A 22,527-nucleotide genomic window follows, 5' to 3' on the forward strand; every position below is an offset into this window, starting at 1 on the left:
AAGGGGGAAGGTGCGTTGATGTTCGCACGGAGGCCACACACACACACACACACACACACACACACACACACACACACACACACACACACACACACACACACACATACAGAGTCACTACTCGGTCAGTGTATGAGGCAGCGATTGCAGCTGTTTCTCATCCCTCTCCATCTGCCAATCTGGGCTTCTCCCCTTGTTAGTATGGCCTTGTTGGGGAACCCCTTACATATGCACTTTGCTTACAGGTGTGTGTGTGTGTGTGTGTGTGTGTGTGTGTGTGTGTGTGTGTGTGTGTGTGTGTGTGTGTGTGTGTGTGTGTGCATATGTGTGTGTGTGCATATTTCCCACATATTTTGTTTTTTGAACGGGGTTAGGTTCAATTACGTCCAAGCAAAGTGGCACCCCACCCTCCAAAATATACATACACACACATGCGCGCGTGCGCGCACACACGCGCACACACACACACCACCCTCCACTGTTTTGCCCACGTGCAACTTGTTCATTGCAAGGGTCTCCCCGTGTTTACACTCTGCTCTGCCGAGGGGCCACTGTCTCTTGTTCAGTGTCGGACGGGGGCTGGGGTTGTGTGTCTGACTGAAATGATGACTTAATGTTGCATGGCTCAAAGTTTGGGGTCCGACGACATGTTTGTTGACAGAAATACCAAAATAATATATTTTTTCTCGACACTGAGGCACGCAAGAGTTTGAGCAAAACTTGGGTGCGACGTGGCTGCAGAGCTTTGCCACAATTTCTAACAAAGAAGAAAACTGTTGACTAGAAAAAAATGACACACGTAGGGCTGAAAAGCAACCATGACAAAAACGCCCCTGCTATGGGAATGACGAAAATAACAAGAGTAAATAAGGACAACAACATAGCAAAAAGAAAATTCGTGGAGAAAAAGGAAACAAGCCCTAAAAAAATAAAGATTGTAAAATTCCACGAGTGGAGCCGTCTTCCGACGTTGATGTCTCGGCGCGGCGATTGCGCCCTCCGCAAATGCTTTTTGGGGTAAGGGCTTCCCAGATTAATAGTTATGAACAGCAAGCCCAGACCGCAAAAAGATTCGTGAAGGACATTATCTGCTGCTGTTGCCGTCCGACGGAGACTCCGTGACACCCGGGGAGTCTGCTCTGTTTTCGCTTCCGTGAATTTATCTCCCATCCCGGCTCGGTTGATTGTATCTCCAGCCATCGGCAACCCGAGGCGAGTGTGTCCCTCCAACACACACACACACACACACACTAGGAGGAGGAGAGGATGGATGGAGGATGGAGAGAAAGAGGGAAAGAGGAAGAGAGAAAGAAGAGGGGTCTCCGGATGCCAAGGCTGCTGCTGCAACTGAGAGCTGTCCAAGGTCCTTTCGCTTTGATTCCCCACTCCTCCTCCAGTTTGAATTCTCTATCTCCCCTCTCGTCTCTCCTCCCTCATCCATTCCTTTCTCCTCTCCCCCTTCCTATCTCTCTCTGTCTCTCCCTCATATTTTCCTCTCCTTGCTTTTCTTTTCTTTTTTCTTTTTTTTTTTATCCAAACGCTCGGATGTGCAAAGCCCATTGGGGGCTGTGCATCGATGCGTTTTGTTGTCAGTGTGCGCTCTCTCTCTCTCTCTGTATTATATTCCCTGGTCCGTGGTGTGTCTCCCTATAGTGAAGCGCTGGCTCTCTGCAGCCGCTCCAGAGCTCTGGGTGAGGAGGGAGCAAGGCTGTAAACTGCTGGCAATAAATAGAGAACAGGGAGGGATCTTATTGGAGCAAACCAAACCTCGTCATCAACCAATCGGTGTCTCGCTCATATAGGGACCCCCCTTTTTCAAAAAAATAGACAGGGCTAACCAAATTGTGATCTATACCAGAGAAAGTGTGTACTTCTATGCATTGATATAGGGACATGAGCATTTGATGCGGTTATTTGTTAATATGCATTTACATTCTCTTATTTTCCCCTCCATTTTTGCGTTTGCAGGGCGTCTAGAGAAGCTGCGAAACTGACCGTCGTTCTAAATTGTTTATACCGTGATAAACGACGCTAAATCATGACGACAATAACAATAATAATGATAATTATAATGATAAACAAGATATGTGACAGCGAGGATGAGCCATTTTCACCGTATGCCAAATAACGTCCCCCTCTCATTTCCTTTACGAGCCGGCTACAAGACGCTACATCAACATGATGGCAAATGCAAACATACCAAGCAAAAATATAATGACAAAAATAACAAATGCATGTCGACAAAGTGTGGGAAGCTTCGCACAGACCTCCACATCGCATCACAACATAGCAAGAAGCATCTGAGGCGACTCATGGTCACCTATAGAGTTCACCGGAGGGTACCACTGCAAAAACGACACGGGGGTCTCCGAACTGCAATTTCAGTCCGAAGCCACGATGTTTCAGTCATTACAGCGGTTTTAAGGTTGAAACCACACAGAATGACAATCATATCACCACTACAATGTACTGCAGCAGTTTACAGCTTATACAGCAACAGTGTACAACTTAACAAAACAACAACACTTTGCTGAGCATCACATCAAGAGTTAAAGAGTTAATCACGACCGTAAACCACTCATTCTAACACACTCTGAGTTCAAACAATCTTTAATATGTTTTTTTGTGTCAATTTTAACAACGGATTAATATAATAGAGAGAATAACTTACCTGTTTTTTTCCCCCTGCAACAGTTCCATTAGTTTTTCAGAAGCCACTGCAACATCTCACCCCTATAAACAACCCTCAACTTCCCCTCTGGACCTGCAAGTTACTGTATACCGAGGTGGAGGCCGGGTCACGATCTGGATCCGGACCCCCTCTCTCTCTCTGTTCCCCCCTTGTTTGTAGCAGGTTTGATCTCGAACCAACGTCCCCCCCCCCCCCCCCAACCTTTTTCCTCCTCTTCTCCCCTCCCTTCTCCTCCTCTTCCTCTCTCTCCATCCACACCGCCCCACTATCACTGATGAAACTCGTCTGCATTCAAGTTGGCTGCCAGCATGCCAGCAAGCAGCAGGGCTCACACTAAAAACAAGCTTTAGGGAGAAAGGAGATATTTAGGATTGGAGGGGTGGGGTGGAGGGTTGGGTTGTTAGGGAAAAGGTTAGTGCATACCCAGAGTCTAAAGCCCCCCAGACCCCCACCCTTTCCCTCCCGCCATACCCCACTCTCCCCTTTCCCCCCTCCCGGTGTGGGTATTTTTTTTATTGGGTGGTCTTTTCATTTGCAACCCAGTCAGTCACGATTCTCCCCCACCGTCTGCACTGCACAGTGACTGCCTCTCCTGACGCAGCCAACGCGCACATTACTCACTTTAGCAGTCACGACTCGGGAAACCGTGTTGTTTCCACCGAAATTACACGCTCGGTATTGAATTATTGAGCAAGATCTTGCCCCTCGAGTCGGTATTTACGCGTTTTGACCGACGAAGAATTACAGTTGTTATTTTTTGTGTGTTTGGGGAGGTGGAAGAATGTATCGCAGGTGAAGTGCAATCGGGATTTTGCATGACAAAGACAGTTGGTCGATGTGGGGGGTTTTTTTCTCATCTGTGGCACGGTAGCTTCCAATAACCTGCGTGCAAAATACCGGCAGAACTGACCAAAGTCGTGCACAGACTGGGATTTGGGGGGGGGGGGGGGGGGGGGGTGAGCGCGGGTCCTGTGTCCCGGTCGGGCTGCAGAACTGTGCAGACGCCTGTAGCCTATTCATCATCTTGCCGGTCCGGCTCGCTAATTCAACACTGATACCTTAACTGTAAGGGTGATTCCTTCAAACTCTTTCTTGGAGTAGAGGCGATAATAGCGACGCTCCTTTCGCCTCTTGCGCGCCCTCCTCGACGCCAGGGCGCAAAGTTACAGTGAGGAGAGCCCCTGAACCAAAAACACATAACACCACTGAAGTCAGGCTCGTCTGCCTGAGCTCACGCACAGAATATCGCAACTATTGTTGCTACTTTTTCAAACATCTCGTAAGCGCACTGCAAACTTGACACCTGCTACACGCACCCCTGTGCATTTTAACGCGAAGGCAATGTTGCTTCACTTCAAAGAGGCTGGATTGGTAAAGAAATCAGACTGAGTCCTGTATAAGTTGGGCAGACACGGGAGGAAATGACGGGACTGACGTGAGCAGATCCAAGTCGGTCCGGCTGCTCTCTCTCTCTCTCTCTCTCTCTCTCTCTCTCTCTCTCTCTCCCTCTCTCTCTCTGTCTGCCTGCCTATGGCATCCGACGAGGCCGTTCAAACTATACAGGCGGGAAAAGCTCTGTTTTAACATCTTTTCGAGCCAAATGTCTCCCCTCAGCGAGAGCAGGCTGTTTAAAGGAGGCGGGGGTGCTTCAGTCTTTCTCCTCCAACGTCGCTTCAGGAAAGAGGATTCACACTCAAAATAGATGCTGTTGGTTTCCAAACGGGAGTAAATAAAGCTTTTGGCTGCCAGGAATACCACCAGCCGCCAGTACCCCCCCCTCTAGTTTCCCCATCACCCGCGCACACATACACATAAACACACACATTGGCAGACACACCACCACCATCAACAGCCCACTACCGCCACTTGGTGTGGTTTCAGCACCATTGCTGCTGGACAGCTCCCGGGTTTCCCCATGCGGTGCGCCTGGTCTCTGCTGCAGCAACAGCTCCTTCACTTCACTCCCTCTCCTCTCCTCTCCTGTCCTCTCCTCTCCTCCTCTTCTTCCTCCACCGCTGCTTCTCTGTCAGTATGACTCCTCTTAAAAGCTAGAAAACGGAGGGAAAGGCGTCCTTAAGCGCTCATCAGAGAAGGGTTCCCCTCGCTTTCGCGGTTAAGCAGGAAGATGGGAGGGAAAAAAAAAATAAATATGTGATAGAGACTCAACAGCGCCAACAGACAAAGGGAGTTTTTGCACTTGCTTATTTACCAAAAGGGGTGATTCCTACTCTGCAGGAAGGGTTGCTCTATGCCTCGGTTCTACAGTCAAACATGACTCTTAAAGCATGCCAATAAAATCCATGCCTACGACCGGGTGTCAAGTGTTTTTTGCGTGCATGAGACAGAGGAGGAGGCAAAATTAGGAGAGAAAAGCAGCACGGGCACTCGGGAGCATGCACTACAAAAGACACAAAAGTACACGGAATTAAACACTGCATGTGCAAATATCTCACTCACCACGGTGCAGCCACGTCCTTGTCCTAAACTGGAGAAAGGGAGACACAGAGAAAGAATGAGATTTTAGTGAAAAGCCGCAACAAGAGTCTGAAGAAATGCAACAGATTAAGCCCTCCATTTGTTATTATGTAGGCTTACAGTGGCACGTCCAAGTTTGCTTAGGATCGCCTCCCTTTTTATACAAGTGATACCCGTCTGTCTATTTCTGGCGCACGATCAAAACTATGTTGCTATTTTTAGGTCACAGTACGAGGAAGGGAAAAAAAACACTCACAAAAGGCTTCGCTTAGGAACGTTACGTGAAGTGCATGTAATGTAAATTAATTTTGCCTCTCCAACTCTGCCCAAGAGCCCCGATTCCCCTCCGTTGCATCATTGCAGTGATTTTTTTTTTTTTTTTTTTTTTTTGGAACCCAATGTGCCTTCAACAGCACCACCACCACCACCACCACCTCCTTCTCATCCTTTAAATCACTCTACTTTCCCCCCCTTCAACAACTAAAATCTGGAACTCGTCGTCGCTGCCAATATCATCGACAATATCTGATGTCTTGTCGCCCTCTTCAGAAGCTTCTCGTCCCAGTGTCACTTCGGCAGCTGAAACTCGTGAACGCAAAAATAGGTCCAAATACTGATGAAGGCGGATTACCCGACGCTGCCTGTGGGATTTTCTTTTTTCTTTTAGTCGACGGAACACTGTAAAATTTAGTAATTAAGCTTTGCTGACGAGAAGAGGGGGGTAAAAAAAATAAATATATAAAAAGCCATTTTTGTTGAAGGGCTGCGTCAGTTACTAGGCATTGACGTCACGTTTAGATTCTCTCACTTTACAGCCCGTAGAGCCTGATTAAAGACACTACCGCTCTGTGATCAGCTCTCCGCCAGTGTGCCATGGAAGAAAAAAAAAAGGAAAAGACATGAGTGACAAAATAGGAAAATATTACAGGTGGATAGTGTGGTGCGGACTCGTGGAAACTGTAGCTTTGGAGTAGGTTATCTCCTGGTAAAAACCCTCCTCTAATGCTCCAGCATCTGGGTTTCCATCCAAGCTCCCCACCGCCTCCCTCCTCTCCTCTCCTCTCCTCTCCTCTCTCCTCTCCTCTCCCTCCCTTTTCCTCTATATATCCCCACCGCCGCCAACATCACCGCCAAACGTTGGTGCTGTTTTGGGAGATTTTTTTTTTTCATTCCAGCATCCAGTGCATTTGGCGGACGAAACACTGCATCTTTAAGCCGAGGGAGAGGGAAAACACGGCGAACTGAGCCGCTGCCTCCTCCGTCTCATATATTCAGTGGTCGTGCCCACGCACCAGACCCCGCTCATCCACGGAATAGACCCACGGGCAGCGCACACTTGCCCATGCAAAAGGCGCACAAACAAACCTCCCCTCCACAGTATGCTCTGTCTCTCACCCCACCTCCCCTCCAATATCTATAACACCTTTACTGTAAGACCCTTTCCACACACCCCACGCCGTCCATCTGCACTCATGCCGCGTGGAGATTCACGAGACTTCACGGGACGGGATGGGATGCGCTGAGGTGGACGGTGTTGGGGGCTTTAGAGATGGTGGTGGTGAGACTGCACTGAGTGGCAGCTACCTAGAAAAGGGCTGCGCCCGACGCATCGGTTTGTGCTATTTTTATCCCTGCCTGTAGGCCAACTGTATGTCCGTGACTGCTGGCGGGTGCATGTATAGGGACACACACAGGGAGCAGATTTAGCATGTCCTCTACAGTAAGATCACCAGCACGAGGAATCAATAATAATCATGATAATAAGAGGAAGAACACGGTTAGTTTCATGCTCTGGATATTTTGGCATCTGTTACTGTCTGGCTCTGTTTTTTCAAGTCATCAAGTCAGTCAAGCCAAAGTACGAAAAGATGAGACAGTAGTCACACATCCCATCTACCCCACACACAAACCTCCACCACAAGCCGCCCTGCACACACAGACACACATGTACACGCTCACAGCTCCCTGTAGTCCACAATCATTCAATCAAAGAGGGAGCAGTATCAATGGGAGTTGCAACCGAGGTTTCTCAGAGCAGTGCGCCAAGATCACCGCGTGGTGTCGACAAACTCAGCCAGAGATCCCCCTTCTTCTAACCGCCACCCCCCCCCCCCCACCCCCCAAAAAAGAAAAAGAAAGTATACACTCCTGACTCCAGCAAGTTGCAAGCTGCAGCAGACTTCTCCTTTTTTTCATTCGTGAAGCCTTTGTCGGACTTCATCTTGGAAGGAGAAATATTCTGCAGCTCTCATTGTCACAAATAATTAATTACAGTGCTTAGCACGCAGTACCGCGCCGCCGTTTGCAAAAAAAAAAAGAAAGAAAGAAAACAGAAATCACTTTGCCGCAATGAGCTAAAGCCAGAGATGGACATCTTATAAACACCTACACTCAAACTATCCACTTTTAAATGATCTTTGAGGCTGCAGGCATCAATGTGCAGGATGAATCACGACGTGAAACTAGTGCATCTCTAGAGGAAGACACCTGTTTCCCACTTTAAAAAATGTACAGTTACTGTGGTTGGTTCTTAACGTTATTCACCTCTAACTCTAGATGAAATTTCTGCTGAACTCGACTACAACATGAGCTCGGTGCTGCCCATGGAGCTGAACAGCTCAGTCTGTCCTCTAACCTCCCCAGTGCCACTCAGAGTCTCCAGCGTCTTTAACACAACACGCTTCACAGACAGCTGATATTAACGCTGCTTTATGTTGCTTCAGCAAATACCAGTTAGTTAGAGACCACGCAGGGTTTACAGATGCAGTGATACTGGTACCACAAGACAACATGTAACTCTTATGTGGCTGGCAACACGCGTGGACTGACGCAAGTCCGCTGCGGAAAGTTGTTTACAAGTGGGGAATTAAAGGCGCCTTATCCCTGAGCTGAGCTTTGTCTATAACAAATATACATGAATGAGGAGCTGTCACGCTGTCACGCTCTCTCTCTCTCTCTCTCTCTCTCTCTCTCTCTCTCTCTCTCTCTCTCTCTCTCTCTCTCTCTCTCTGTGCCTCTGTCTCTGGAGACAGTCACATTTTGCTTTATTGGCACGACAGGGGGAAAAAAATCAGTGTTGCCCAAACAGTAAAATACAGCCCATCGTGTTGCAGAGATCAGAAACATAAGAAACGAGGTCATAAAATTCATATTTCCACAAACTTTCCCTCTCTCTCTCTCTGCCTCTCTCAGAGTTGTTACTAGGCATCTGAGCAGAGCAGGCAGCCTAAAGCAGAGGATCCCCAACACGTGAACACTCCTACGCATTACCGCAGCCCGCTCTCTTTGAGTGTCTGCAAAATCCCCGCCGATGTCAACATGCATATACACACACTAAAACCAAGAAAAAACAACCAACACACACACACACACATTCGGGAATACAGTTGTACTGCTGTGTTTATAGCCTGGTCTGATCTTTCCCGGAGATAGCAGCAGCGCTTGCACACACCGGCGTGCCCTGCGATGAACCTAAATAAAGTCGCTCCGGGTGTCTCATGTGCAGCAAATAAGAAATAGTGTTAATTATTAGCTTCAGATAAATATCTCTACATGACAAACCTCATTGATTTTGAGCAAAATGTTTCCATAAATGCACAAACATAGCTCCCCCTCCCCAAATGACCGACATCCTCAGATAATTTAGATCATTGTGTCAAAAAGACGTATTCAGAGTAGAAGCGGTGGGTAACCTGACTTTGGATGGCGTTCCCTGCCACTACATTCCTGCTCATCACACTGCTACTATCCCCGTCCTCAGATCCAGCCGTAATGTCCGAGTCCCAAAATATCGAGGCATGGTCTACCTGCAAACTTCCCTGACTGGTACATCACAAACTGAGTCGGGATTCGCGCCATCTATAAAAGAAAGCACTTACCTTTTTGCTTTAGATTTTTTTTCTCTCTTTTTAAATTCTGTTGTTTTTTTTGTTTTTGTTTTTTAAGAAGGGCTTTGTGCAGGCTGAGACAGACAGAGGAGACAGAGGGAGGGTACAAGCAGGGCAGCCGACAGTATCTCCTCCTGCGTCAGGACGGAGAAAGCAGGTCAGTCCGATGCGCGTCGTCTCCCAGCTCTGTCGGAGACTAAAATATTTGGTGTTGCCATTCAGGATTCTGGGAGCTAGCTCAAAAGAAAGGTGGGTTGGTTGGGTGCTGGTGTTGGGAGGGGTGAAGGGTTTGGGAGTGGAGGGTGGCGGTGGTGGTTGGAGAGGAGGGGGAGAGTACATGGAGTTACAAATGTGAGCCAGCTGATAGAAAGAGCCCGCCAAATCAGGGGGACTTTACGCATTTGGGGAGGCGCGCCACAAGATTCACCTCACTGCACTGACTCTCTCTCTCTGTGCACGAGTGTGCATGTCTGTGTGCGTGCGTGTGTGTGTGTGTGCGTGTGTTTGCGTGTGAATGACTCCCAGACAGAGACGGAAAGCATGAATGGGGCAGGAGAAGCGCTGCTGAGAGTCCGCGCTATTATCTGTGCAAACCCACCGGGAAACGAATGAATCAGGTGCTATTAAAACAAATAACTAACAGGGAGCGAGGACCGAGGTGATGCAAAAGCATCTTGCGGAGAGGGATTGGGAATTCATAAAAAAACAGAGGGAGAGTGGAAAAGCATTCATGTCACAACAGTGAATGGCTTTGGAAAAGTGTCTCGACGACGAGACCTGCAACCACCTCTCTTTCTCTCTATTTTCCCCTCTCTCTCTCTCTCTCTCTCTCTCTCTCTCCATCTCTGTTAGTCTCTCTATCTGTCTCTCTCCCCCTGGTCCTCTTCTCCAGCAGTGTGCTATTGACCTGCATTGACGTCATTGCGTCATTAGGTATCCCTTAGAAACACTGACTTTCAAAAATAGTATCAAATTAATTCAGCTGGCAAGGAGAGAGGGGTGGGGCTTAGGGGTGTTTGGGGTTGGGGCGTTTGGGGTGAAGGGGGTTTGCATCTTTTATTCGGAGATTTTTTTTAGCCCCCCCCACCAACACCCCCCTCACATCTCCTCCACCACCATTTCCAAGTCGACTGGGGTGGAGAGCTGGACCAGACACATCGATATCTGAAGCATAAAGACTCAATGTAGAGTTTCACTGGAGGGGGGACAATACAAAAATAACTCAAATTCAAATTGAATTTCACATATGCATATTTGTCATTGCTGCCAAAGCAAGTATGCGAAACAATGTAAAACGAGAGTATAAATAAACCAAACATCGATTAAGGTAATAATTTTTTAAAAAGTATAATAAATAATAACTTGAGTAATCAGGTCAAACAGGTCATATGGGTTAGTCTCGTTCAGTTTGTCTCCCTGTCTCTCTTTGGCTCTTCAAGGCTAAAAATAGACTCCAGCCTCCAGCTGACTATGTTGAAAACCTTTTCCCCATTTAACCTACAGCTCTCAAAGCCAAGGGGGGGGGGGGGGGGCAGAACACCAGACAGACAGACAGAGAAGCAGCAGCTGTAATTCCACAGGTTGTAGAAAGGATGGGAACATCCAGAAAGAAAAGCAGGGTTCTTTAGGGTCTTTCACTTAGGACAGCTGACCTGTAATGACCTCAACCACTCCCAAAAAAGTGGGAGTGCTTTAATTCTTAAAAAATACAAAACAGACAAATCGATTTAAAGAACCCAGCCCTGTTCTTGATTAAAAGATATGTTACCACTGCTGCTTTGGAACATTTCATGCCATTTGATATGGATAAATGATGGTGGCTGCACAATTCCTTGGGGACAAGCGGTGATACCAAAGTTGAGAGTTATTCCATTCAGATGTCATTCTATAGAGGATGAATACTCAAAACGGAGGTGGTTTTAGTGTCAGGTAATAAAAAAACAGTGTCTGGAACAGTGTTTGTGAAGAAAGTGTGTTTGGGTTTAGATGAGCAGTTCACTGTGTATGGACAGTTCGCCTTTAGGAGCTGTCCATGGTGCTGACATGTCCTCACAAGCTGAACCCACATTGTCCACATTTTTACTAATTTATTCAGTGTTGTTGCAAAGCACGTTTCTGAAAACTGATCTGAAGAGTGGCCCCCATAAAATAGTATTACTGCTTTTATTTTGACAGGCCTCTGACTCATCTGCAGCCCAGGAAAATGTTGTGACTGATAATAGGCTGATGAAGCAAAGTGGTAATAAACTCACCAGAATCACTACAGAACTGCAATTTACATGTCTAATCCACAGGCCGTGGGCTATGTTATAGGATTTATATGCACTATATGCACACTGCAAAAGGAAACAGTACACAATCAAAGTTTAAGAATGAAATCCAGGAATCCAGAGTCAGTTCTACACTCCATGACGTTTGAGGTGAACAGATAAACAAATAAATACATAAATGTGACGAATGGAAGAAAAAAGATTTTAAAAAAATATTTCGACATTTCTCCAGTTAGCTTACCTGGATTCATTCAATATCATTTATACTCACTAAATTTGCTTAACTGGTGAATGTAGGAGGGAAACATTGAAGTGATTTGGCTGCATGAGTGTCAGTGCCAATGATACTTCCTCATTCTGCCGGCAGATCCTTGAAGAAGTTGCAGCTCTCCTGACCTTTGACCTGCCTGTGTAGTTAAGGAAGCAAAAAGAGAATTTCACAGTAAGCACAAGCAGTGAATACATGAAACATTTTACAACTGCTGTTCTCTGGTTTGTCATCAGTTATTTCAAATAGGGTTAAAAACAACCTTTCGTAGAACAACAGGCTGTTAACTTCTTATCCACAATGCAAGAGCAACATCAGTAATTTCCATCTTTAATTTCATACAACTATGAGTTGTTTTGAAAAGTATAACTTTCTCCAAGACATACATTGTCATTGATGCATGCATGGCTACCAAACACACAGACACACACACATGCAGATGTTGGCTATTGACTTGGAACCCGTCCACGTGTTTACGAATTTTTAGACCGGCTTCTTTGAAAAGTTGCCCAGTCTACTTTCAGTCATAGGACTGCCATTTGTTTGTTATTTTCAGGTCCACAGAAAGAAAAAGTGAGCCTGTGTTTCTATGTGTGATTTATGAAGAGAAGGAAAAGAAGAGCGAAGAAGAAGAAGAAATATAACAGACAGGGAGGGAGAGTGGCAAGCAGAGAGACTGTGGCTAAAATACTTCACCATTAAGACTGAATTAGACCTCATGATTCATCCTCTTGAATTGAGATACACACATTTCAAATGTCGTAGGATGCACCATCTCATGTCTGGTAGCCATTTAGCACTACACCTTTTAGGTTTTTGCTGTGAGAATTGTGTGGCAAACACACTATAAAAAGGGTGTGAGGGCTGTTTGGGAGGAGGAAGTGTAGTGTGTGAATGGCAACAGAGAAGAAAGATGCTCTGTCTACACCCAAATGTATGAATGTACCGCTAACCTGCTTTGGTTACTGCGAATAAAAGCTTGCAGGTCAAACTGGTGTGGATTTCCTCAAGCACCCCTGAGGAAGTCCTGCTCTGGAGGCTCTGACCTCTGACCTCTCTGTGGATGGAGGGAAGAAAATTCCCACAGAAATCAATCAGGAAACAACACCGGTGAGATAAAATGAGAAAAATGAAACAATGGCAAGTAAACAAGTGCGGTTGCAGGTACGGGCTGCGGGACACGGAGATGTGTGATAGCAGGACAAGGCGGGGGACCCACATGGGGAGAAATGTATCATAGGATACGTCATTGGCACCAATGGAAGTCACGCAGCATTCAGGGGTCAGTGCCAAAGCTGACGACAGAGTTAGAGAGACAGAGAGAGATCCTGGGTGTGACTAAGACACTCCGACCATGGAAAAACAGTGTGTTGTCCTCCTTTCCTCCTCCATAATAACATAAACACATGAGTCAGTCAGCCTGTTTGAGCGGAAATGTTAGTCTTGATAACGAAATGAAAATAACGCTCCCTCTGTACAGCCTATTGAGCTTCAATCCTCCGCCTTGTCCTTTTTTTTAGCATGTCAATACAATAATAATACCTTCCAAAACATTTGCCCTGGGTGTATGATGGCCCCTGTCTTTTCCACTTGGATCTCCGCTTGTGTGTATGTGTGTGGGTCTGTTGTATACACACAGGTCCTTTTAATTTGTTTGATGTCCCCTCCCATCTGCCTTGTGGCTTTCCATTCCAACTCGTAGGCTGCATCTTTCTAGGAAACAGTGGGTGTTTTGGTCTGATGTTTACTATCGGGCCCCAGTGGATGAGGGCAAGCATACACACCAAAAAGAGAGCGGCTCAGTGGATCCTTTGCCAGGCTAATACTTCAGGTATTGACTAAAAACAAATCACAGAGACGGGTACAATATCACAGTTGTATTGTCTTGTTTTTGTGGATTTTGTGTGGAATAATGTAACAGATTTTTTTTCCCCTCACTTATTAACTTGGTAACCTTGGTAACAAATTGGTAACCTCATCCTTCTACTGTTTACTTTTTACTGTTTTAAATGTTAATTTTAATGATGATCACCCAAATTAAAACATACATTTTAAACAACATATATAAACTTGGAAAAAAAACATCTAAAAATATTTTTATGTTAAATCTGAAACTTTTAAATGTAGCTGACTTGGAGCATTTCATGCATTACCAGGTCATTGATCATTTAAGACTCATTTTTGTTAAATCTGTAAACAATAATTCACTAAACTATAACAAAATTCAAGAGAAGCTTGAGTGAAAAGGTTTGCAGACTAGCAGAACCTTTGCAGGGTTTACTATGTGGAACCGTTTTTGTTGAGAGTGTGTACAGAGGGATGGCTGGCCAGGTTTTGTTTGAATTTCAAGCCCAGATTAAGGAACCCTGCGCCCTCTCCTCCTCCCCTCCCCTCCCCCTATTTATTTTTCCATCTCTCCTGCCTAAATGATGTCAATGGAAGCAGAGCTATAGTGCTATTTATAGAACGTCCCCCTTACAACGCACACACACACACACACACACACACACACACACACACACACACACACACACATACACACACATACAAATAGACACACCACCACCACCACTTAGGTTTACATATCCCCTACTCCTCTACTCCTCCGCCCCTACACCCAACACCAACCATCCTTAGCATCACATGCTTGGTTGGGAGCTCTGCTGCACACAATAAACCACCTCAAGAGAAGAATCCGCATGAATAGAGCCGCTGAATATTTATGAACGGCTTTGTCACATGTGCATCGCGCGCACACGCATGCGCGCACGCCCCCATGCCCCATCACCCCCCCCCCCCCCCCCCCCCTCTTTAATGTGTGTGTGTGTGTGTGTGTGTGTGTGTACTGTATGTGTTCGCTCTCCATGCTTGGTTATTGCCCGTGCAGCTGTACTTCCCTCTGCAGGAGGAAAAAAAAAGAAAAAGAAAACCCATTGAGAGGGACAAGAGCAATGAGCGCCCCCTGCGTTCTTATTCTTCTTCTGCTGCTGCTCTTCATTCACTCATTTCGTGCAGTCATTCATTCATTCATCACTTTCCCACTCACTCATTCACACAGTTCCTCCCACAAAGTCTGTGAATGGACGTATAAATGGGATGAATGCGGGAAGCCACCTGTTCTGTTGGTGCACTATTTGCTGCCGTTATTCTAGTTTGTTTTGGTGTTTTGTTTTGTTTTGTTTTGTTTTTTCCAATACAGTTGGAATCACCAACCTGTTCGCGTGCGTACGTGCGCGTGCGTTTCCGTGCGTGGAAGAGGGGTGGGGGGTGGGGGTGTATCTAACATGCCAAGTCTCAGGGGACACCAGAGTACACAGTGTTCCCTGGGTATGAGTTTTGGGAGCTCTATGCATAGACCAAATAACACCCCACCCCCCCTCTCCTCCCCCCTCCTCCCATCTCTCTCCCTCTCCACGACTCTTTCTGTCTCTTGACATTCACATGCTAGATTACGTAACATAGTTGGGGGGGTGGGGGGTGTTTAAAGTCTCCTTCCATCACAAATAAATGCACGGTTTGCTGCACAAGCGTCTTCGATTGAGAAGAACTCATGAGGTCTGTTTTTTTTTTTTTAGACTGCCTTCTATTTCTGAAAGGCGGCCGTGATAAAAATAAACTACCCCCCCCCCCCCCCCCCCTCCCTCCCCATCATCCACCCCTATCCACTCTTAGATTCAAAAACGCTGAATTTCAAACCCGTCCTTAATCAACGGAGTCGTGTAAATACCTAGCAGGGGAAACGCAGATGATGCGGCTGATCATCTTATAGGTTTATCGCTTTATCGGCGGTGCGGGTTAATGATGAGTTCGGGGGGGTCTAACGGGGCAAAGACCCGTCCAGAAATCAGTCTAATCACCGATTCGATTTTCCAGATTAGCTCACTTTAAAGTGGATATAAACAGATGAGCTACATCTCTGTCTTTTGAGTGGCGGAGAGGGTATAAATCGTCGCTTCTCTTCAAATATTTTCATTTGTGCTTGTTTATTATGTGTCTCCGTTGGGCATCAGCGCATCGTTACATTGTATGTTTGGCCACTTGTGTTTCTGTCGTGCCACCGGAGGAATTAAAGCCTGTTTTTTTTTTTTTTTTTTAAACCAACCCCGGCTTGGTGTGCATGTAATATACAGCAGCAGAGCGAAGGGCTGGTTGGTATTTATAGCGATACTGTGTACATCCACAGCGGTCACACGTGCAGCAGCCGCTTCCCTGCACTCCTGCTGAAGTTGACATGTTAACACTCACTGGCTGCTATATTTAGCCCAGCCTCACAGTGCTGTTACTATTCCCAGCATTGTACATGAGGGGGCGGACTTTGCTTTTTTTTCTTTTTTTTTTATAAAAGGGAAGAAAAAGTTCCCTTTTCACAACTGATTTATTTTTCCGTGTACATCGCGGCCTGCTATCTGCCAGTGATACCTCACTATTTCAGGGACGATGCGGTTGAGGCAATCACGATTCCAAGAATGAAGGACAATGACAGAAAAGTGATGTTTTTATTGGTGATAAATTGATGCCTGAACAGAAACAGCTGATCATGCCGAACGTAGACGTCGAGTATCCGCCCTTTGGAAGCGTCCTTGAGCAAAACACGAATTTTCAGTGGCTGACCTTGACCTCTGACCTCCCTGTGGAGCAACAGGCCAAGAAAAAAAAAACTAGATTTTACTCACACCAGGAATCTTAGCAAGCCCTAACATTAATATGTTCAAGATTTCAAAGTCTGCACATTCCTTACTGGTTAACGTAAACCTAAACTCACACACCTTATACACCTGAGTTAAAGACAGTCATTTAGTGTGTTTTCCAAAGGAAATTCGTTTCTCTATGATTCAGTTAAAAGCTTTTGTCAAGCAAAGCTCTCCTTAGGTGTGTTTTGGGTAAACCCTGCTTTAGTTAAGCCCAGTGTGTTTTCAGCACCACGGACAGCTCTACCGCACAGTTCACACTTTGCCTGCATTTCAAATGTCCAAAAACTTTTGTCCTTTCACCTGTCCTAACAACCTTTCCTGGACGTTGGTGGAAAACATCATGAGGTCAGTGAAGGATGTGAAGCAGAGTTTCTGAGAAGCTGAGAATAAAAAAAGAAACAACTGTGGTGCTGAGAAAACGTGAAAGCTCTCTCACTGGACGAAACATTAATGTAATTCCAGCTATGATTGCTGCCAAAACTGTACCCCATCATCTCTGTAGCACTTTCACTACGGTACTTTTTCCCATGGATAACACCTAAATACTCACAGGTCACTTATCACTGTTAAGAACCTCCCTTATCAAAATCTTCTTTAGTAATGGATCTCATGTGAGACTCAGCATGTTATCCTGGTAACTATTTGGTTGTCAGTAAAATGAGTATAGGTTGTGATGGGACAGATATATCAGTAAGAGGCCAACTCAGCCTCTCTCTCCATATGTAAAGGCAGGGCCACAGGAATACAGATGATATATGATCTGAAAATGACTGAGGTGGCAATGGTAGACACAGAGGTATGCCTATGAACTGCCCGTTTCCTGACTGACGTGGCTGTCCGTATGTTTAGAGTCACATCATCCGGACAATTCAGGACAAACAGAGCTTACATTAGTGATATTTTCCAACAAAACAGCAACTCTGAATGCAACACAATACAACAACTTGAGGAGATTAACAAGTAAACACACCGTGAACAAACTCAGCAGTGTGGCCTGACCTCATACAAGATTAAGATCATTTCTGAAACTTACATTACAACAGCACTGCCAATGAAATCATGAAAACAGAAACCTAGGACCATGAAGTGTGGTTCATGTGCAGGGGACAGGCACCCATTCAGTGAAGACAGCTTCAGGTCTGCTGGGGAACGGGGGGACAGTATGAAGGCCTTGTTTTATCACCACCACCACCACTCCCTCCCAAAGGTTGGTAATAAAGTGAGGAAACCCATCGAGTTCCACCAAGTGCTTCAGGACTATTGATTTAGCTTCACTTTTACTCTCACATGGACTCGTACAGTCGCTCCTTCCTTCTCTGAGGGTCGTCTTCGCTTCCTCTCCCGCTGCTGCCGCCCACTCCTCCTCCACCACTTGATTATTTTCAGCTCCGCCGTGTGTGTGTGTGTGCACGCAAACGCATGTGCCAGGCATTGGCTGGATGGCTGGATAGCTGGCTGACTTGCTGACTGGCGGGCTGGTTTGGGAAATACCTGGTCACGATCAATGAAGGGGAGGGTTTATCCCGGTTGCATACCGCCCCCTACTGTCCTGAAACGAGAACTGAAACTTAGACCTTAAACGCACCATGATGCTTGTGCCAAAAGATGTACAGTATCTCTGCAAAAATACACCATCGGCCTGCAAGCGAGCATGAAAGATCAAATTAGTAAAATAATAATAATAAGAAGGAAGGAAATCAAAAAGGAGAGGAAATCCTAGCGACATTAAGACCCCAACACTGTTACACAGAAGATAGACTGTGCATAGTTAGATACACATGAAAACACACAAATATAACATCGAAAGCAACAGACTAATGGAAAATGCGTGATGCTGTTGCAGCGTTGGTTCATTCCGGCATTGATTCAACACATTAGGAATGATAAATACAGCAGAATTTTAATCACAAAATATTTTCTCTCTGGTTGGTGAAAAGGAAATGGATACGATTTAGATTTATTTCATTTTCTCTGCGTTGCTCTGCCGGATCGCAGTGTTCCTCCGTGCGCTTTAACCCGAGCACAAACACAAAGAGAGACAAAAAGACATCATGAAAGCTTTAAGTGACTCGTTCGCTGGGGATAAAAATAGATCTGGTTGCTTTGCGAGGAAAACCCTGATCTGGATTGCCCTCTAGAGGGGAGACTCTGCCAAGACAAGAGACCATCTGCGGATGGTCGTGCGTCTTCTTTTAGCGTTTATTTTCTGCAACCAGCCCTTCTCTCTGCTGCTGTAATGTTCAACAGTGTCGTAAAGCACCGGTATGTATACAGTAATCTATGTTTCCGACCAATGATCCCATCAAATGGGATCCTATTAAATACTACATTTTTTACACAGTGTAAAATGTCCAGTTTAAATTTTAGATTTAAGCATTTATCTTGACCCTCATATCGCAGCTCATTTTGTACAGTGTTTTTACTAAAGCTGGTGTATCTAAATGAAGTGTTTCTGAAGCATCACCAAAACACTATTTCATTAACATGTAACTTTTACTTAAATGAATCTGAGGTTTGAAAGGTTGTTTTTCCGAGTTTAAACCATTCAGTTGTCTCTCTCTGTAAAACCCTGCCACAGTCGATTCAGAAAATTGAGAGTTTAAACAACACCCCACCCCACCCCACCAAAGCATCCGCCCACACACACCAGCAGCACACACGTGTCTTCACATGCAGACCTGCAGCTCCCACCAGATCACCGTGTCTTCTCCATCTTTATGGGAACCAGTTTCTTTGGACCTTTTGGAACACAGGAGGAGAGGAGGATTAAGACTTGGGTTTGAGGTTAGTATTAGAATTAGACCAGGTTTAGGCCTGGTAAAAACTCATGTCACTTTCAGATTACACTCAAATTTGGGCTAGGATTTAGGCAGGTATAGATTTGGATTGAAGGGCAAAACTGAAGTTAACATTTGATAGGTAAGAAATGCAACACCTTTGGCATCTTTCATATACAATAACTGTGCTACGTGTGCAGATTTAGACATAAAAATAATATACTACTGAATAAAATAAAATACACAAAGAAGACAAAATTGTGAGAAAACTAACATTTACCTTTGAAAACTTGAAATGAGGAAATGTTAATTACACCTAATGCTCTAAAAAAAAAGACCAGAGGCCATTAGAAAGTCATTAAATGATTAATAAAAGGTCTCAAGGTTAAGGTTAGGGCGAGATGTTTTGTTAGTTTTTACATTTAAATTACAGTTATAACTGTTGGGATTAAGAAAATATTACATTGAATTCAAACTCTAAAGGAATTTGGGGCTAAAAGTTACATTTTTTATGGTGGATCTTGACAGTACTTAGAATTACAGGAAGCAGCGTGGGAATGTTAGCCAAGATTCAAGTTCACTTTACCTTATCTTTCAGTTTCACTGAACTGAATGTAGTGAATGGAAGATCCTCACATGTATTAGAGCATGAAGGTGTTTGTGTGTAGGAAAGTGTGCACGTGATTGAACATGTACAAAGCCTGCAGAGCCTCCGCCACCTGGGTGTGTAAAATAAAGTGTGTTCTAAACATGGCATCAACTATTTATAGCCCCTTCAATTACTGAGAGCCTGATTCTACTCTTTTCTACTTCAAAGCAGACACACCCACCACCAGCACCTGACTGAGGGAAGGTGGGGAAAGGGAGGGAAGGGGTGGAGGGGGGCACAGGGTTGACGCAGTCATCTAGACAGCCGAGACGGCACGTTTGTGTATGTGTATTTTAAATGTAGATACCAGATCGTGGGGCTAAAATTAACCTCTCGTCACTCTGCTTTGATGAGCGCAAATAGAAACTGGAGGGAAACACAAAGACAGGAGGGTAGACGGGATAAATAGGATGAATGAGTGGGTGAGAGACTGAATGGATAGTGACAGAAAACAATGGGAGGGGGGAGACAGAGCAAAGTTTGGGAAAGGTTTTCAACACGTGAGCCAAGTTTTGCATGGAGGAAAAAGGAAATCTGTAGCAGGAGAGTGGTGCAGAGCTGTATCTGTCTTCGTTTTCCCTTTAACTACTGAAAAATTCTACATGAACAAGGACAAAAGTTCATAGTTCCATACAAGTTTATGATAAAAATCCAATGAAACAACATCATTGATTCATACAAAGTAACATAATCAGCCAATTCAACTTAAGCTCTAATAAAAAAACGAAAAGATTAAATAAAAAGGTAGAAAGAAATGCATTCATCAACATGTTGCAAAACAAGAGGATCTTTATCTTTTCCTACAACAGTCTGACAAAAATATTTATCAGTTACAACTTGGCAGTCTTTTGTTCCACAAAAATACACAGAATCATATCTTAAAAAAATTAAGGAGGAAAAAAAAACTATTTAGTTTTACTCGAACTATAGCTTGGGCCAAGAGGAATACAGGGAGTAAATGTTGAAATGGCAGGTAGAAAAGTCTGAGCCCGTCGTCTGTTACTCTGAAGACAGGAAACCAAACCCCCCCCCCCCCCCCCCACCCCTGCAAAAAAACAAACAAACAAAAACAAAATCTGTATGTGCAAGTTTGAAAGTGAAAGATACGAGGACACCTGTTAAAAAAAAAGAAGAAGAAGAAGAAGAAGTGTAGGTGACAAATAGTCCTTCTTGGTGCAGAAAAGATCCTGATGTGATGCAGTTCAATGAGCAATATGTATTGAATTTGTATGTATGTATGTGTGTGTGTGTGTGTGTGTGCATCTCAGTAGATCCGGCCTCGGCTTCTGTTGCCTCTGGCTCCGAAGCCTCGTCCCCGGCCGCCCCTGAAGCCACCGCGTTCTACAGTCAACAAAAAAAAAAAAAAAAAACAGATCAGTATGGACGTATCGTGACTGTAGCCCGGCCAGTATGGATGCTATGGGTCCAATACTGACATTTAAGAGTTAAAAGAGCAGCTGGATAATGTGTCAACCAACAAACATTTTTAATAATCATCTGGTATTTTTGCACCGATACGATGATAAATACTGGCTGGTTTATAGTTTCTTCTTTTAAAGTGAGAAAAGCCACGTGAATTTTATTTGAACTATTATTTGTATTTCCTGTCAATTTGACAGGAAAATTTAAATAGTCAGAAATGTTTGACTGGTGTTTCACATGATGCATGGACAGTGGGTAGTCCAGGTGACTATCAACAACACTTTTGTGTCACACCCTCACGACTCTTAAGCTCACCTGTGGTGCAGTTGTACTAAAGTCTAATGCTTTTTTTTTTGCAGTGACTTTGCTGAATACAGCTGCTGTCTTACACTAATAAACCAATGTGTAGTAGTAAATAAAGATGAGCACGCCGCACAACAGTGTTTACAAAAATAAATAGTGGAGAGAAAAAAGAAGGTGCCATCGAGTGCTCCTCACCGTAGTTAAAATTGCCGATGGATGCGCTGTACTTGCCGCTGGGGGGATTGTAGATTTGTCGTGCATCCCTTCGGGGCAGAGGAGAGATCTGTTTTTTTGTGCTGTCACCAGATCCCATCTCCTCACCTGATGGACGCTTCGGCCTAAAGACACAGAAGAAAAGTTAATGAAGATGCTATGGGGGAACAGCTCAGACTCTCAGCTGCTGCATAACTGACTTCTGATTACTGAATCAAAAGTCTTTCTATCATCTGTGACCAGAGGTAACACTGGTGACGAGAAGTGGGAGCAGACTTACGCTACTGCCTCTGTCTTCTGGACTGGCTTCCAGGACAGAGTGACTGTGCTCTTGTATGATGGAGGGTTGTGGAACAGATCCTGCAAAGACAAAAAGGTTTTAAAGGACACAATAAAAAGAAAAAAAAAAAGCTACTGATTATAACAGAGTCCGCTTTTTGCTCCCTTCATAAACCAGAAGTGACCAGAAAAATAGAAACCATTTATGTAAATTGTGTTATATCGTGCAGGTGTTTGAATTTTTCTCTTCACTCAGTACATGTGGACTACACTTTACCTTGATGAGGACATTGATGTTGTTTGTGATCTTTAGGGCCACCACTTTGATCTTGTTCTGATTACACACAGAAAAGAGAAGTTAGACTCTGAGATATTTTACGGCAGGACCGTCAGCACATAGAACATCTTAAACTGCTCAGTGCGCATTTTTGTCGACCGCACGCAATAAACAATCACGTTTCTACTTAAGTTGTACTATCACATGGAAGCTGACAGTGGCTGTTACCTCTTCTGTCTTCAGAGCATCTCCTGTCTTGCCTTGCAGTGCGACTCGCAGCTGTCTGATGTAAACCTGCAGGCCTCTGGCAAAGTACTGTAACCTATT

At 44.9% G+C, this 22,527-nt stretch overlaps 1 protein-coding gene across 2 annotated transcripts in view; it reads right to left on the reverse strand.

Moving 5' to 3' along the window:
- Positions 1 to 259: 259 nt before the first annotated feature.
- Positions 260 to 22,527, reverse strand: part of api5 (apoptosis inhibitor 5) — a 28,533-nt gene continuing 6,265 nt past the window's right edge. Inside the window, exons 10-15 of one of the 2 annotated variants that reach the window (XM_041039107.1) lie at positions 22,429 to 22,522; positions 22,201 to 22,257; positions 21,925 to 22,004; positions 21,627 to 21,769; positions 20,946 to 21,047; positions 260 to 314 (exon numbers count right to left, since the gene is read on the reverse strand). In XM_041039107.1, coding sequence (XP_040895041.1) covers positions 20,971 to 21,047; positions 21,627 to 21,769; positions 21,925 to 22,004; positions 22,201 to 22,257; positions 22,429 to 22,522 — 451 coding nt within the window. In that variant the 3' untranslated portion in view covers positions 260 to 314; positions 20,946 to 20,970. Of the gene's footprint in view, positions 315 to 20,308; positions 21,048 to 21,626; positions 21,770 to 21,924; positions 22,005 to 22,200; positions 22,258 to 22,428; positions 22,523 to 22,527 lie in introns of those variants that run through there. The other variant, XM_041039106.1, reaches the window with a different exon arrangement.

Source organism: Toxotes jaculatrix, chromosome 5 (genome assembly GCF_017976425.1).
Source record: "Toxotes jaculatrix isolate fToxJac2 chromosome 5, fToxJac2.pri, whole genome shotgun sequence".
NCBI lineage: Eukaryota > Metazoa > Chordata > Actinopteri > Toxotidae > Toxotes > Toxotes jaculatrix.